Source organism: Prionailurus viverrinus, chromosome B4 (genome assembly GCF_022837055.1).
Source record: "Prionailurus viverrinus isolate Anna chromosome B4, UM_Priviv_1.0, whole genome shotgun sequence".
Classification (NCBI taxonomy): Eukaryota; Metazoa; Chordata; class Mammalia; order Carnivora; family Felidae; genus Prionailurus; species Prionailurus viverrinus.
In genome coordinates this window covers 11,004,840-11,021,346 of record NC_062567.1, presented here as the reverse complement: position 1 = coordinate 11,021,346, position 16,507 = coordinate 11,004,840, and the positions used below count along the sequence as shown (strand labels likewise).

At 46.0% G+C, this 16,507-nt stretch overlaps 1 protein-coding gene across 3 annotated transcripts in view; it reads left to right on the top strand.

Moving 5' to 3' along the window:
- Positions 1-8,850, top strand: part of FAM171A1 (family with sequence similarity 171 member A1) — a 134,246-nt gene extending 125,396 nt beyond the window's left edge. For all 3 annotated transcript variants that reach the window (XM_047868173.1, XM_047868174.1, XM_047868172.1), the window contains 3 exons: positions 2,741-2,857; positions 6,067-6,181; positions 6,863-8,850. In XM_047868173.1, coding sequence (XP_047724129.1) covers positions 2,741-2,857; positions 6,067-6,181; positions 6,863-8,564 — 1,934 coding nt within the window. In that variant the 3' untranslated portion in view covers positions 8,565-8,850. The remainder of the gene's footprint in view (positions 1-2,740; positions 2,858-6,066; positions 6,182-6,862) is intronic.
- Positions 8,851-16,507: the final 7,657 nt, after the last annotated feature.

The window sequence follows — 16,507 nt, the reverse complement described above, 5'->3', positions numbered from 1 at the left end:
GCTCGGAGGGATTTTAGAAGCGTTTCTGCAGTTGATGTGCTTGTGTTGGAGAAGGCAGAAGCAACTTCGCAGTCGAGTTAGGCGGTTTGAAGGAGCAGCAATCAGGACCCGTGAGCTTCAGGTCCTTCCACGTGGGTCCCCTTCAGCCTGATGTGGTATCCGCTCCATTTGAAGAGCAGCAGTGACTCAAGAACCCCACCTGGGGAGAACCGCAGACCAAAGAGTGCACGCCACTTCCTGGCTGAGGCAGAGATCCTGGCAGGGCCGTGTTGTGGGGACAGCCAGGGGAGTGGGGTGGGGTGGAAGTCAGGGCAGGGGCCCAGCAGCGTGGGATCCCCAAGCGGAAAACCGGAACCGGTCACCAACAGCCGGCTCTCTACCTTCAGAGAAGCTTTCTTACCAAATAGGGAAAGTCTTTAGCTGAATGTGTCAAATGTCCTATGTTTTCCATTTCCTCAGCGGCTCTTGTTAAAAGACAAAATTCAGCAGAGTAAATTTGAATACCTAATTGACTTTATTAAATGATTCATGAATCAGGCAGCATCCCATCTAGCAAGTAGAGGGGAGGTCTGCTGAGCTAAGAGCTAAACAAGAGAAAGGTTTTTAAAAGCAGGGAGAGGGGCGGGGGCGCCTGGGCAGCTCAGTCGGTGAAGCCTCCGACTTCAGCTCAGGTCATGATCTCACAGTCTGTGGGTTCAAGCCCCGCGTCAGGCTCTGTGCTGACAGCTGAGCCTGCTTCTGTTTCTGTGTCTCCCTTTCTCTCTGCCCCTACCCCACTCATGCTCTGTCTCTCTCTCTCTCTCTCTCTCTCTCTCTCAAAAATAATAAACATTAAAAAAAACTTTTTTAAAAGCAGGGAGAAGGGCATAAATAAAAGAAGAATGGATTTTACTAGCAAGGAATGCATTGTTTGGGCAAGGTTGCCCTCCGAAGGGGAACAGAAGGGGTCAATTAGTAAATTCCCTGGTACTGACCAGGAAATTCATGTTGTCTGGTTGAAGGTTACGTGCTGTGCAATTGAAACTGCAGTTAGTTTGGGTATCCAGTCTCGGTGTACCGACCGGGGGCCTTCCCCTAAGTGACACCATTTTGGGCCTTTGGTTCTGTTTGTAACGCTCTGTAGAACGGAGCGATGCTCTAAGTAACTAAATCATCTCTGGGCTGGGTGTTCTTCAGCAAATGAATCTGACTTGGGCAGCCTTATCCTCACACTCACTTTAGAAACCTTCCCATTTGTATTCCTCTTGTCTAATGGGAATGGAAATCGTCTCCAGCCGTGATGCAGCCTGTCGCTTGGGAAGGTCAGACAGTGCAAGGCGGCTCCTGACGCCTAGCCTCTCCCTTCTTCCTCCTTTGTTTGACGTCTGAGCAGTGGAGGAGGCGAGCAAGATTGGAGGCTTTGCCACCGGCTCCTTTCCACCCACTGCATTTCAGTGTTGCTATGGCAACTGGTAGGCCGTAGAAGCACCGCCAAATATTGTTTCCTTCTTCAACGGAGAACAATCCGCCGTTGCCACCTCAGTGACGTGTGTGCACGGGAAAGGCAAGGGTTTGGGAACTAGAGGGGAGAATGGTTGGTGCACGGTTGGTGCATTTAGGACACAGTTACACACAAGGCCATTTCAGGTAGTGGGGATTATGGGAGCGGGCCGAGCGGTGGAGCGCGTGGGCCTCGAGGCAGGAGGAGCCCTGCGAAGCAATTTGACTGAGGTGTCCACACTGGTGGGCTGGGCGGGTGCCTGTCCTGCTGGGGGGCCTGGCCAGCACTCTCCATTTGTCTTCTGCTGCCGGCCGCCATCACGGGCCTCAAAGCAAGGCGCTCGGCAGGTGGGCCAGGCAACAGGTCTGTGTCTGGAAAACTTAAGTGAAAACGTCACGAACTGTTGGGACAGTTTATAGAAGAATGCAACAGGGTAGATCAGATCCTGCCCTGAGGACAGAGAGACAGGCGTAGGTCTGCTCCTGCTCTGCTCTCTACCCCTGAGGGCCCTTAGAAGAGTTCCGTACCTCCCCAGTCTCCCCAGTCCTTGTCCAAAAAGAAAACGAGTCCTACTCTGTGGCGGTGCTGTGAGAATTATAATGTGTATAAGACGCATCTGCTGTGGCCAGCCTGTACGTAAGAGGTGCTCATTAACGTTAACTACCAATTAATAACTGAAAGACAGTTCAGACCTGGACATATCTGGTGTTTCCCAGCATCAGAAGCAACTGGAAACTTTTTAAAATACTCACCTAAGCCAGGTTTACTAGGCTAGAATTTGCAAAAATAAGACCAAGAAGTCTATATATTTTTTTAAACTTTCCTAAGTAATTCTGATGTAACCAAGTGTATAATCTGGGATAGGAAATTTGCTTATTGGCTTGAGAAAGAAGAGTAGAAACGGTTCTGGATTTCTCCCCACCGCCTTCTTTCTACTCCCCCCAACGCTTACCTTGCTACCTTTCTTCTACTTCTAAACTCCAAAGCTTTTGGGTAGAATTATCTGAGCTTGGAAGCAGGGATGTTTGAGAAAGTGGTTGAAAATAAATTAATCAGAAAAGCAAGAAAAAATCAAACTTTCCCTCACCCCTGAAAGAAGTTGAAAAGAATCTATGGAAAGGTGTATGCAGTCCCTAGATGACATCTGGACCGTCTTGGCTACCTACTGTGTTACAAAGATGACATTTAAGGTACAATATGTGTAAGCCCTAAATAGGGGTGTAGTGTGTGTCCAGCTCAAGTTTTTTCTGCACCCCACAGGAACGTGGCTGAAGAGTGGTCTGGGCCTCGTGCACCAGGAAGGTAGCCAGCGGACGTGGACGTACATTGCCCCTCAGCTGGGGTACTGGGTGGCAGCCATGTCTCCTCCCAACCCAGGTAACACGAAGCCAGCACCTGCGATGATGGGCGTTGAGTTCTTTGAGGGTTCAGGCTAAGTATGCTTTGGAAAATTACTTCAGCAGCGAGACCTCATCTTACTCAAAAATGGTAGAAAGGGGCGCCTGGCCAGCTCAATGGGTAGAGCATGTGACTCTTGATCTGAGGGCCATGAGTTCGAGCCCCACGTTGGGTGTAGAGATTACTTAAAAAAAAAAATGGTTAAAAGTCTGAAAATCAAATGATGAAACTAAGGTATTGTGTGGGGGTGGGGGAGTTCTGGTTGCGACTCTCCCGTCTAGGATAACAGTAATGCACAGAACATACTCCTGTCTTGTATCTGTTTTGTTCAGACAGCTGCCATAGGGAATTCCTAATCTAAAGCCCATGGGGGCGGTTTAGACCTCCTCCCTAATTCCTGAAACAGCTGTGGCCTGTTGTAAGCGAACATGTGGGGAAGGGCACTCCTTAGACAGGCTAACACAGTCACCACTGGAGCTTTCTTGGGGCAAAAAGCTTGTTTTGGCCTTTCCTGAAGGTTCAGAAACAAACCAGTTTGCTTTGTGTCTAAAACAATAATCATCTCTACTTAGGATACGTGAATTAACTCATACTTTTTAAAGCATGACTTAAAAAAAAGTTTTAACCTATATGCCCTAATTTATCCCAAGGAACATTCTAGAATTGTTTCTTAAAATAGTCATCTTCAGAGAATTCTTTCCAGTCATGGCTTCTGTCACTGAAAATGCCTTTAGAATCTGTATCACTGGGACTGCCTTCATTAGTGAAACGTTTTCATTGGTGGCAAATCTTTATGCTCCGAGGGTCCTTTGATTCTTGTTAGACGCTTCTAAAAGTCATGCACATCCTGGTCTGGTGAGTAAAGTAGGTAATTGAGCCAGGTCAGAAATATGCTATGATTAAAAGCTGTCTCTCATCATGAAGGCAGTTCCAAAATGGGAGTCCAAGATATTTTAGCAGTGGAATTGTCACTGGAATGACACTCACATTCCCATAGTAGCAGATATGATGGAGGTGCTGAGAAATTGGCCCCAGACTGAGAAAATGTTGATTTCCCATTTCACAAAGGGAATTCTGTGTATCCCTTTGTGATAGCGTTCTTGTAGCAATATAGGCACGAACCAGGTACAAAAATGCCCCAGGCTCCAAATCACAAATATCTAGAATATGAGTAAGAGTAAAGAAGGAAAGAAAAGAAATTCCTGAAGTACCCAAGTAGAGGCCATAAAGCCCACGCATTACAGTTAACTTTCATTTTAGATATATTTCGGGGGCACATGGGTGGCTCAGTCGGTTGAGCACCGACTTGGCTCAGGTCATGATCTCACGGTTCGTGGGCTCAAGCCCCATGTCAGGTTCTGTGCTGACAGCTCAGAGCCTGGAGCCTGCTTCGGATTCTGTGTCTCCCTCTCTTTCTGCCCCTCCCCCTCTCGCATTCTGTCTCTGTCAAAAATTAATAAACATTACAAAAAATTTAGATATCTTTCAGACAACTGTGATTCTCAGTTTGCCCATCATGCCACAGATTAATAGATGCTTTGTAAAGAGGGGAGAAAGAACGGCTTGGTATAGGTCTGCCAACCCTTCTGAGTGAAGGAAGAGACAAAAATCTATAAAGGGCATATATGACAGAGCCCTGATGGCATTTAATGTACAGACACATATATTAGTAACCTCACAGCCATCCCCTTTATTAAAACAAATTACAAAGATGCTGTGCCTTCATGAGCCCAAAACCAACAAGAAAATAGTTAGGGTTTTTTCTTTCATTCTCCAGTTAAGGAAATTGAGTACAGCTGTAAATTTTATAGAGTGTTCCATTGGCAGAAGTTAAGATAATAACATTTTAAGTACTTAAAGGACAGAACTTGAATTATTTGGAAATGATTTTTATGTGTACCCCGGATTTTTGGTGATTCCTGCCAAGGCATTGCCTAGGTCCGTGGGGGTTGTCTCTGGGTAAAAAAAAAAAAAAAAAAAAAAAAATCGTTTCTCTGAATGATGAATGGAGTATACAGTTGTCAATTGTTTTTCCAACTTTGGGGCATATTAACTCCACACTCCCCCACTGAAGTGAATTATGTTTGGCAGAGAATGGTGTTAGCTTTTTCAACTTAAGTCATGTCACAATTTTCAAAAATTAGTAAACCTCTTTGGGTTTATCTAGCTCTTAAGTGGTCTGCTTCCAAAGATTTTTGAAGAAATCTGTCCCTTAAGATATCGAGAATCAGTAAGTAAATGGGTACCTGTGGTATGTAGTAATTATAGCCATGCTAATCTGACATAACATAAAACCACACCCCTTCCTTCGATGCTTGGACACCAGTATGTCCCCAAATGTTATAAATAGGGGAGATTTTTGTTGTTGCTGTCGATCTGTTGTCAGTGCATTAAAATAGATTCTTATTAGTATTGAACATAAACTTTGCCTTGGGATTCTTAACATTGAAATATTAAAGAAATTATATTAATTTCTTTAAATTAAAAAGAAAATATATTTATCTCTGATACTTTGTAAATTCTGAAGGAGGTCTGTGGCCACATACGGTTAGCAATTTTGAAGAGGCATTGTAGAGGAAGACTTTATTTTTACAAATGGAAGGCGTTTTAGAAACACTTGAAAGACCATAATAAGCTGTGGACTTTTTTTTTTGGTAGGTCCTAGCCGATTTTATATCATACATTTTAACTGTTCATTTAAGCAAAGGGTTCTCCACATAGTAATAATTATCCAGGGAAAGTGAGAATAAAATCTTGTGGGTTTTTTTTTTTCTCCTGCAGTATAAAATCCCCAGATATTCAAGCCATCTCTCGTCTAAGAGTCTCTCTCATTATGTTATCATGCATCCATTTTCTTGTATTAAAAGATCATGTATTTAGAATGCTGAACCTGCTGCAAGTGCAGCTCTCTTCTGGGCTAAGGAGGGACCCTTAGCACCACATGGAGTGTTTGGGTGTTCACGCTGCTCCCGGCCACAGCTGCTCCGGTGTCGGTGACGGTCGTGGTAATCCCTTGTCATTGAGAGAAATTACAGTGATCTGTAAGCACATCATCCAAAGGGTGTTTGCCTCTGGCCCCTGCTCCGCACCCCAGCCAGGAAGAGGAAGAACATACGCTCTCAGCTAATTATCCCTCTTATCCCTTCAAGGTTTTCTGCAATCTAAAATGCCCTTTTCTGACCTTCTAGGTCCCGTTGCCACACAGGACATTACCACGTATCACACGGTGTTTCTTTTGGCCATTTTAGGAGGGATGGCTTTCATACTTTTGGTTCTGCTGTGTCTCCTTTTATATTATTGCAGGTAAAGTTTTACCTTTTTGGCAATATCTTTTTTAATTTGGAATTTCTTGTGCAGGCATTGATATTGAGGTCTTTTTTTTTCTTTTTCTGAATCAAGGTCCTTTTTTTCTCATGAAAAAAATCTCTAAGAACTAAAACATTTGTCCTTAAAGTTGCAAACAAATGAACAGGATGTGGGGGGCATGCCTAAGAACTAAAACATTTGTCCTTAAAGTTGCAAACAAATGAACAGGATGTGGGGGGCATGCTGTTTATGAGGTTGCTCACAAGGGGAGTTCTTATTTCTTTCTTTTTTTTAAGTTTGACGGTTGTCATGATTCGTTCAGAATATTCCTAAACACTGATTAAGAGACGATATTCTCAAGGACAAAGCAGAACTAAAATTCTTTATTTTGATGCCTCGTCTTTTCGGTTTGTGAGAATGTTTGCTGTCGACTCTTGGGTAACCGCTTTTGAACGAATAACCCGGCTGTACGTCTAAAACCCTGAAGGTGAAATCTGCAGATTGTGCTGCCCTGAATCAAAATAAGGCTGCGGGTGTGGGGTGAGAAGGCTTCTTCTGGCTGCTGAGTAGTTGTTTTGTTTCTTCCTGTGGAAATTGAGAATTAGGATCTTGCTTGGAACCTTCTACCACTATGAGAATCTTTAACCGTTGGATTTGGATTTTTATCTTTGATCGCAGGCGTAAATGCTTGAAACCTCGTCAGCACCACAGAAAACTCCAACTTCCGACGGCCCTCGAGAGCTCCAAAAGAGATCAGTCAACTTCCATGTCTCACATCAACTTGCTGTTTTCACGTCGGGAGTCAGAATTCCCCGGCCCGCTCTCTGTCACCGGCCACGGCCGCCCAGACGCCCCTGGGCCGAAGGAACTGATGAGCGGGGTCCATTTAGAAATGATGTCTTCCAACGGAGAAGCAGACATGCACACCCCCATGCTAAAGCTTTCCTACAGCACCTCGCAAGAGTTCAGCTCGCGGGAGGAACTTCTCTCCCACAAGGAAGAGGACAAAAGCCAAATCTCCTTCGATAACCTGACACCAAGTGGGACGTTGGGAAAAGAGTATCGTAAGTCCGTGGAGATTTTCCCCTTAAAGTCCAGGAAATCTGTGGAAAGAGAAGGCCGTGAGTCCCCTGGCAACAGCGAGTACAGGAGGAGCTACAATGCCATGCTCTCGCAGCCCCTGTTTGAAAAGCAAGACAGAGACGGCCAGGCCTCCGCTAACCATATTTCCACGGGAAGCAAACTCACCATTCAGGAACACATGTACCCCACGCCTTCATCTCCCGAAAAGGAACAGCTGCTGGACCGCAGGCCTACTGAGTGTATGATGTCCCGGTCAGTGGACCACCTGGAGAGACCCACGTCCTTTCCGCGGCCCGGCCAGTTGATCTGCTGTAGTTCCGTTGACCAGGTCAACGACAGCGTTTACAGAAAGGTATTACCTGCCTTGGTCATCCCCGCGCACTATATGAAACTCCCCGGGGACCACTCCTATGTGGGCCAGCCCCTGGTCGTTCCAGCCGACCAGCAGCTGGAGATCGAAAGACTGCAGGCTGAGCTCTCCAGCCCTCACGCGGGGATCTTCCCGCACCCCTCCTCCCAGATCCAAGCGCAGCCCCTGTCCTGCCAGGCCATCTCCCAGCAGCACTTGCAGGATGCAGGCGCCCGGGAGTGGACCCCGCAAGGCGCGTCCATGTCAGAGTCCCTCTCCATCCCGGCCTCCCTGAACGATGCGGCCTTGGCTCAGATGAACAGCGAGGTCCAGCTCCTGACCGAGAAGGCTCTGATGGAACTTGGGGGTGGGAAGCCGCTCCCACACCCCCGGGCGTGGTTCGTCTCCCTGGACGGCAGGTCCAATGCGCACGTTAGACATTCCTACATTGATCTCCAAAGAGCCGGAAGGAACGGAAGCAATGATGCCAGTTTGGATTCTGGCGTGGATATGAATGAACCAAAATCTGCCCGGAAGGGAAGAGGAGACCCCTTGTCCCTCGCACAGAACCACCCGGCCGTCCAGGAGCATCCGCAGAAAGAGCCGCGGGCCGCGGACAGCACCTCCTACACGCAGCTCGTGTACCTGGACGACATGGACCAAAGCGGCAGCGAGTGCGGCACCACCGTCTGTACCCCCGAGGACAGTGCCCTGCGCTGCTTGTTGGATGGCTCCGGCCGGAGAAGCGGCGGCCAGCTGCCCAGCCTGCAGGAAGAGACGACAAAACGAACTTCGGACGTCCCCCCAGAGCCACTAGCCAGCCCGGAGCAGAGGAGATCGGCCCAGGAGGACGACGAAGAGGAAGACGAGGAGGACCAAGGAGAGGACAAGAAGAGCCCCTGGCAGAAGCGGGAAGAGAGACCCCTGATGGCGTTTAACATGAAGTGAGCTGTCACAGCGCCACCCGTCGGCGGAACATAATAAAAATTGCCAAAAATTCTTTTCTTAGGGAAGCGTTTACTTGTTCGTGGAGGAGGTGGAGCAGCGGCAGCCGTGGAAGCGGACTTAAGCTGCATCACGGTCCACTGTGTACATGTTAGAACGGAATTAAAGTTACCCGATGATGTTCGTGGACGCCTCACCGCCAGGGAGATGGCTGAACAGGAGTGTCTGAATGTGGCTCCTGCGTCTGGGACGCGCCTCCCCCCCTTCCCCACCCCCACTCCCACCCCCATCCCAGGACACTGAGAAACCACGAGTGATGTCGCTCAGCTCTGCTGATAACCTCAGTTCTCCCTCAGATTCTAGGAACAGATGAGACTCTTTTCACATTGCTTGAATCCATTTTATCACGATAATGCTCCTGTGACGTTATTATTGGGAAATTAGCGTAGCACTTAGTGTCTCGAGGTATGCGTTATCTCAAAGGAAAGCTATGCACCGCTGCTTCGTGCTCTTGGTTTGCTTAGGTGTTTTTGCTTTGGTTAGCTTTCGTTTCGGGTTTGCTTTAGAAAACACACACACACACACACACACACACACACACACACACAACTTGGTTGTGAAAGATTTTATTTGTTGGTTTTCATCTGTTCTGCTTCTCGACGGTTTATTTCGGTGTCTCTTTTCGCGAACTCCTGAGTGTCATCTCTTAAACAAGCCTTTTAATGAAATCGTACTGAAGTTTTTTATCAGCTGAGAGCCCTTCAATTCTGGTCCCATTAACTCCAAGTGCCTTTTTTACAGTGACAACAGCAGTCCCCTCACCTTTTCTTGTTGTTGTTGTTGTTTTGTTTTTTTCCTTAACTCCTTTCATTGAACTGCCTGGATTTTATAAAGTTATTAAATGATACCCCTTTTCTTTAAGCTGCATGCTGCCAAATGCCCGTTTCTGCTCCGAATTCTCATTTCAACGCAGTGTTCTCTCTAGTGCCCATGTGTGACGTGAATTCTGTTGAGCTAAGGTAGACTAGAGGACACTTTAGAGATCCCCTGCCCTCCTCCGTCCCTTCGGCCACTAGCCACCATTATGGTTTCATTGGCTGTTTGTATATACGGTTATGTATTAACTCGGGAATCCTATGGGCTGACCTTGCTCACCAGACACAGAGTATGGACTGAGCAAGTGAATGTGACTATTACAGAAATCGTATGTACTATCCAAAAGTGCCAGAATGACTCTTCTGTGCATTCTCCTTAAAGAGCTGCTTGGTTATCCAAAAATGAAAATTCAAAATAAATGCTGAAGAAAAAAAAAACAAACTATCTTGTGGTCCTTTTCATTCACTCTGAGCCACTATTTGTTTCGGAGTCGCTATTACGAATTTGCTCTTTGTTCCTCGGCAGTCTGGTATGCTGGTTGTTGGACTTCTGTTCAAAGACTCCGGAGTAGACACCTAGGAATTTCCACCGAGGTTAAATCCCACCTTGTGTTTATTTAGTTTATTCAAGAACACAAGGTGACATTTTGTTGTGTTTCAGATAGGGAGAAATGTCTGCACATTACAAAAAACTCGTGTGTTCTTTGATGTTCAGCATTGATCCACTTGGAATCGCTACAAAAAGTTTCATTAAAATGACCAGAACCATCCCAGCTGCGTGAAACTATTAGTCACAATCAGTAATGGAGATATCAGAGCAGAGCAGAGAACACAAGTAAGCTAGCTATGTATTCAGCAACAGCTTCATTACAAAATCTTATTTGTGAATTCCATGTGGACAGAGAACCAATCAAGTTGATTTTTATCACTTTAATTCTCAAATGTTGATACATTTTGCTTTTCAAGGGGAAAAAAAAGTTGAAATTCCCTGAAGTGTTGGGGCATTTAAATGGATGGGAGTCTGGGGCACCTAGGTGGCTCAGTTGGTTAAGCGCCAGACTGTCGATTTCGGCTCAGGTCCTGATCTCCGGATTTGTGAGATCACACCACACATCGGGCTCTGGGCTGATAGCGCGGTGCCTGCTTGAGATTCTCTCTCCACCCCTCTGCCTCTTAAATAGATAAACTTAAGTAATAATAAAGTAATAATAAATACATAAATGGGAGTCTGTGGTTTCACAAGGAGGGACTATTACGTTGACGGTAAACATTCTCACCAGTAGGTGGCAGGTGAGCCCATGCAGACTTCACTAATAAAGGCCAGTTGTCAATTGCCTCCCAAAGGAAAAGTAAGTGGCTCTCCAAGAAATACCCCAGGGCAGACATAGATGACTGGGAGACTCTGGGCCCTCTCCAGCCCTGCCGAAGGTTGCTGCCAATGCAATCATCTTTTTAAAGCGTCAGTTTCCAGAAAAGCCTCATTTACCATGCGTATCACCTGTGAAAAGTAGGTAACACGTTTGGAGGGAGAGGGGCTTTTCTGCCGCTTTATTAGGCAGGACATCCCTGGGTTGGCCCTGGTTATGGAAAGTATGCAGCAGCCAGCAGTGGTCACATTATGTGCCTAGGAGGACAAGGCAGTGGGTGGGTTTGCCAGAAGAAAACTGGTTCTGCCAGAGGTGACTCTTAACTCGTTTTACCCTTGTCTGAAAAGAGGCTCAGAGGATAATGTTTTTTGCTCAGGGCACCCATACTGATTACCAGACTGGAAGTGTCTGGAAAGAGCACTGTGACTATGGATTTAAACATTTCATTTATGTTCTTTCTAGCCTGGTAAGAGTAATAAAACACATCTCATTATTAGGAACCAATTGTATTGTCTGAAGAACTAAAGCCATCAAAGGCACCTTGCTTATGCCACCTAGTGGTGAGCTTTCATCTGCCTGTTGAGACAAGACAGACCGCTGTCCAGGGCCAGCTCTGGGAACGTGGCGTGGATGTGTGTCCACAGGAATGGCTCGGACCCTGGTTCTGCCCTCCAGACAAGGTGAGGAGATGGGGACGGATGTTTGTTGAGTCTCTATGCTAGAAACCATATCAGAAACAATCGTGCATTCAGTTCTCAAAATCTTGGGAGGAAGTGATGTTCCTTCTTTGTTTTACCTCTAAATAAATTGAGGCTTGGGGGTTAAGTAAGTGAGTCCGCTCAGCTAGAATCAGTGGGATGCTGCTTAAACAACCAGCCCTCTGGAAATGGATGCGTTTAAAGTCATAAGTGTTCCTGATAAAGGATGTATGGGACACAACTTGCACATCGTAATAAAATACGTAATTGTAAATTCTGTTTGACACTTGATAGCCACAGAACGCTTTTGTTGATTTTTGTCATAGCCAGCCTGTTGCAGTTGACAAAAGGGTATAGTTCTGACGTGAACATCTGTTGATTTTTTTTTTTTTACATTAATGATTAACATGAAACAAAGGAGGAAGACACATGTCAGACACATGTCAGGACTTCACTCGATCACTTCATCGATCACCGAGTGACTTCTTTGCTGAAGCACATAATAGTGTTTGACTACTGGGAAGGTATTCCCTCAATTTTCTGTGCTATTCTCAATGTAATGGTTCCAGACATGGTACCATTTTAAGTTTAATCTGCATTATTAATATCTCCCCATGTCTTTCTTTAAATCTAGACAGTCAGCAAGTCAACCCTCTCTTGGGAACATTTGCCAGTTCCCATGGTGTAAATGCTCCCACGTGGCCAATTTCAAACAATAGAGTGACATCACCACTCTCAGGACTTGGGAAGGGGTACACAGTAGCAGAGTTATATTTCCACCAAAAAGGTACAATACAGGGAAATGACCCCAAGAACATCGTCACATATACAGTTGATCCTCATCATTTGGGGATTCCATATTTGCAAATCTGCCCGCTTGCTAAAACTTATTTGTAACCCTGAAATCAATCCTCATATGCTCTTGTGGTCATTCACAGACACGCAGAGCAATGAGAAGCATGAGAATACATGTATCAGATAAGCGTTGTTCAGGCATTAGTCAGAGGGCTGTTGGCTGGGAGTTCAATGTTAATGTGTCAACAACGTGTATTAAAGAAGATGTCTTTGAACGGAAACACCCATGAAGGTGATGTTTTGATCGGCTGATGAAAACGTGACCAGACGCTTTCAGGAACGTAACCCTGTATTTCCCCTGATTACAGTGGTTCTGACACAGGACACTGGACTCACAAAATCTGAGTTCAAGGCAACTTTACAGAACATGACTACCACCGATAACAGGAATGGACTGCAGTAAATAATCAGGACACGATGCACTTTAAGTAATTAGTACCTTTTTCTTTAAGTTATTTTTAATTAAATTATGTATATATTTTATTTTTTTAATTAAATTATTTGTAAACTTGAATATGCTTTTTAAGAACAGCTCTAACAACTGACTCGCAAAACTCCTGACATTTCGAGGCACCTCTCAAAGGTCTGCCTGATGCCATCACCTGGTCTCTAGCTTTTTGAAGTTCATCTGGAAACCTCTACTTAGGACAAAAGAAAATCTAGGTGCAATTGCTTTCCATGCTCTGGTCTAACTTAGTGCAAGGTGGGTAGTGTTTGCTGGAAAAAGGACCATATTCCTTCTGGGGCAGGTCTGGCTGCAGGACTTGGGAGGAATTTATGAAAGAGCATGCCCTACCCCATGCAAGGGAATATGCAACACCACTTAAGTAACAGACCCGGTGCCTCAGAACTTTATTTCGTGTAAGCTAGCACAGATAAATGCTAGAACAGTGAGGCAAAACACCCAGAAAATAGACCAGAATCAAAAAGGAAATAGACCATAAAACCTAAAAATAACCAGCCGAACAAGTGTGATAAACTGTGTAAGATTTCTTGCGGTTAGCCTCTTTTGCTTTTATTTTTTTATTTTTTATTATTATTATTTTTTAAATGTTTATTTGTTTTTGAGAGAAAGAGAGAGAGCACAAGCAGGGGAGGGGCAGAGAGAGAGGGAGAGTGAAGAGCCCGACACGGGGCTTAATCTCATGACCGTGAGATCGTGACCTGAGCTGAAATCAAGAGTCACACTTGACCCACTGAGCCACCCAGGCACCCGGGATTAGTGGAGTTTATTTTATTAAAAATTTTTTTAACCTTTATTTATTTTGAGAGAGAGCACGCACAAGTGGGGGAGGAGGAGAGAGAGAGAGAGAGGGAGACATAGAGTCCGAAGCAGGCTCCAGGCTCCGAGCTGTCAGCACAGAGCCCGACGTGGGGCTCGAACCCACAGACTGTGAGATCGTGACCTGAGCTGAAGTCGGATACTTAACCGACTGAGCCACCCAGGCACCTGTTTATCCTTTTATAAATTTTGTTCTTGCTGACCTCTGTATTGGGGGGACATGGGGATTAAAAATGAGTATAGCTATAGATAGGACTTGTGATGAGTTTTCAACTATTTTGAAATTGCATTTTTTTTGTTTTAGTTTTTTTTTTTTGAGGTATAACTGACATAGAACATTATACCTGTTGCACAGCATGATTCAATATCTGTATATATTGTGAAATGATCACAACATTAATCGAGTTCACATCCATCACCACACACAGTTACAGGATACTTTTTCTTGTGATGAGAAGTTTTAAAATCTCCTCTCTCGGCAACTTTCAGATATGCTGTACTGTATTAACTGCGGTCACCATGCTGGTAGTACATCCCCAGGACTTAATTTTCAACTGGACATTTGTGCATCTTCCATGATTTCTTGTTGGCTATTTTGACACTGTAATTAAAGCAAGTCGCAGTGATGTTTTGGGACTTTTATGACAACACTTGACATCCTGGAAGACCTGTCCAAGGGAACTTGATGGTTTTCAGGATCCATGGAAAAGGAGAAGGAACGGTTGACGTAGCAGATGTGGGAGAGATTCAGCAGAGCTCTTTAGGTAAAGTAATCGCAGCCTCTTCTTTTCCCCCCTGAAAACCGTATTTTCAAAGCTGTGGATATAAGCACCAAAACCCCTGGTAGATGTTTCTGTCATTCTTAACAGAGATTGCGAGCCCGTTGGTGCTGGTGTTCTGGCACCTGAGAACTGGCTAATAATTCCTGTAAGACCTTTTACCCTCCTGCAGGATGAACGGGAAGGAGTGCACGGGAGGACGTGGAACATGAGAGAGCCTTGATGACCTCGCGCGGGAGGAAATGGGAGCCAACCGTGATGAGATGACCACTCCACACCGTGAGTGACCACATGGGGCGTCGTAGTTGCTGTGACAAAAACACATAGGTTGGTAACCGGAAGTCTGAGATCAGGGCCCCAACAGGGTCACGTGAGGGCCCTTGGAGGGAGCTCTGTGAGGTCTGTTATAAGGGCACCAATCCCATTCGGGAGGGCTGTCCTCTCATGACCCAGCCACCTCCCAAGGCTCTACCTCCTGGTGCCATTACCTTGGGCGTTAGGATTCCAACATGTGAATTTGGGGGAGGACACAAACATTCAGGCCAGAGCATGGGACAGGGTGCCATCTCCTGACTCCTGGTCCCTGTGTGCACCCCCCTCATCAGGCCCCCTCTCGATCCCCTGCTCTTTCTGGCCAGCTCTTCTGCACTCTGCCATCTGTTCACCTTCTGTGTATGATGAATACTTAATCATCAGAATAGAAGGCATTGTTTAGGGCTGGGGGCACTTGGGTGGCTCAGTCGTTTGAGCATCTGACTTCAGCTCGGGTCATGGTCTCGCGGTCCGTGAGTTTGAGCCCCGTGCCGGGCTCTGTGCTGACAGCTCAGAGCCTGGAGCCTGCTTCAGATTCTGTCTCCCTTTCTCTCTGCTCCTCCCCACTTGCGCTCTGTCTCTCTCTCTGTCTCTCTCAAAGATGAATAAATTTTTTTTAATTATTATTATTATCAAAAAGAAAAAAACTTTAAGGCTGTGGGAAGAATCCTGACTTGGACTCAGAGCACCTGGGGGTCAGACCCGGCCCTGGGATCAGACAGGTGACTGACTTCTAGAGCTGTAGAAGGGGGACAGTGTTATCTTCCCTGCTTACCTCTTGGGTGGGTTGCATTGAAATGAGCCAACAAATATTAAAGTTCCTTATAAACTGTAAATTGCAGTAAAATAATTATTCTGGGAGTCTTGTAGTCCCCTAATCCAGTGGCTACGTGGAACAATGATCATTTTTTTAATTATATCAGCTGCTTCTCAGCCTCTTTTTAGGACAGTGGTAGACAAAGAGACAAAGATCTCTTCTTTGCCATGCTTTCCACTTTCCGAAAGTTTCAGCTGGGTGATCTCTCCCTTTTGTGCGAGGAGGATGGTTTTCCAGGTGTCTGACATTACCCAGGGGGCCCAGTGAAGATACCACCTCCTTACCTATCGGTCTAGAAATACGTATGAGCACACTGCTTACAAGGCAATAAGGTTGGGACAGGTGCCCCGTAACCATAGTTTATTCGCTACTGGCCACAAAGATGAACTCCATTGTGATGCATGTCAGCAGCCTCTCCATTCCTTCATTAAGTTGCTCTTGTAGGAAGATCGTGTGCTTGGAACTTCCAAACAGTGGAAATCCAATTCAGATGCACATTGGGATCAGCTGAGAGCAGGAAAAAGTACTGACATATTCAGGCCCCACTGCAGCCGAACGGGACTCAGAGTCTCTGCAGGTAACACCTGGTGCTGGTGTTTCTTTGAAAACGCTTCCCCCGGCTGACGCTGATAACATAGGCTTACCAACCACTGCTTTAGAAATTCTGAAGATACTTCACAGTGTGAGAGCAGCTCCTGTTCTGTACTTCAGGGAATGACGGGTCTCCCCTTCATTTCTAGGGTAGGTCAGCCGCCCTGCCCTAGATTCGCGGTGGGGGAGGGCAGACATGTTCAATAACAGTCCCCACGCTGAGCGGCATGTGCCCAATACATGGCGACCAGGGCCCTGCTCTGCATTCTTCACACCGTTTGTTGACAATCCACATGCTGGGGCGCCCGGGGGACTCAGTCTGTTAAGCGTCCGACCTTGGCTCAGGTCATGATCTTACAGTTCGTAGGTT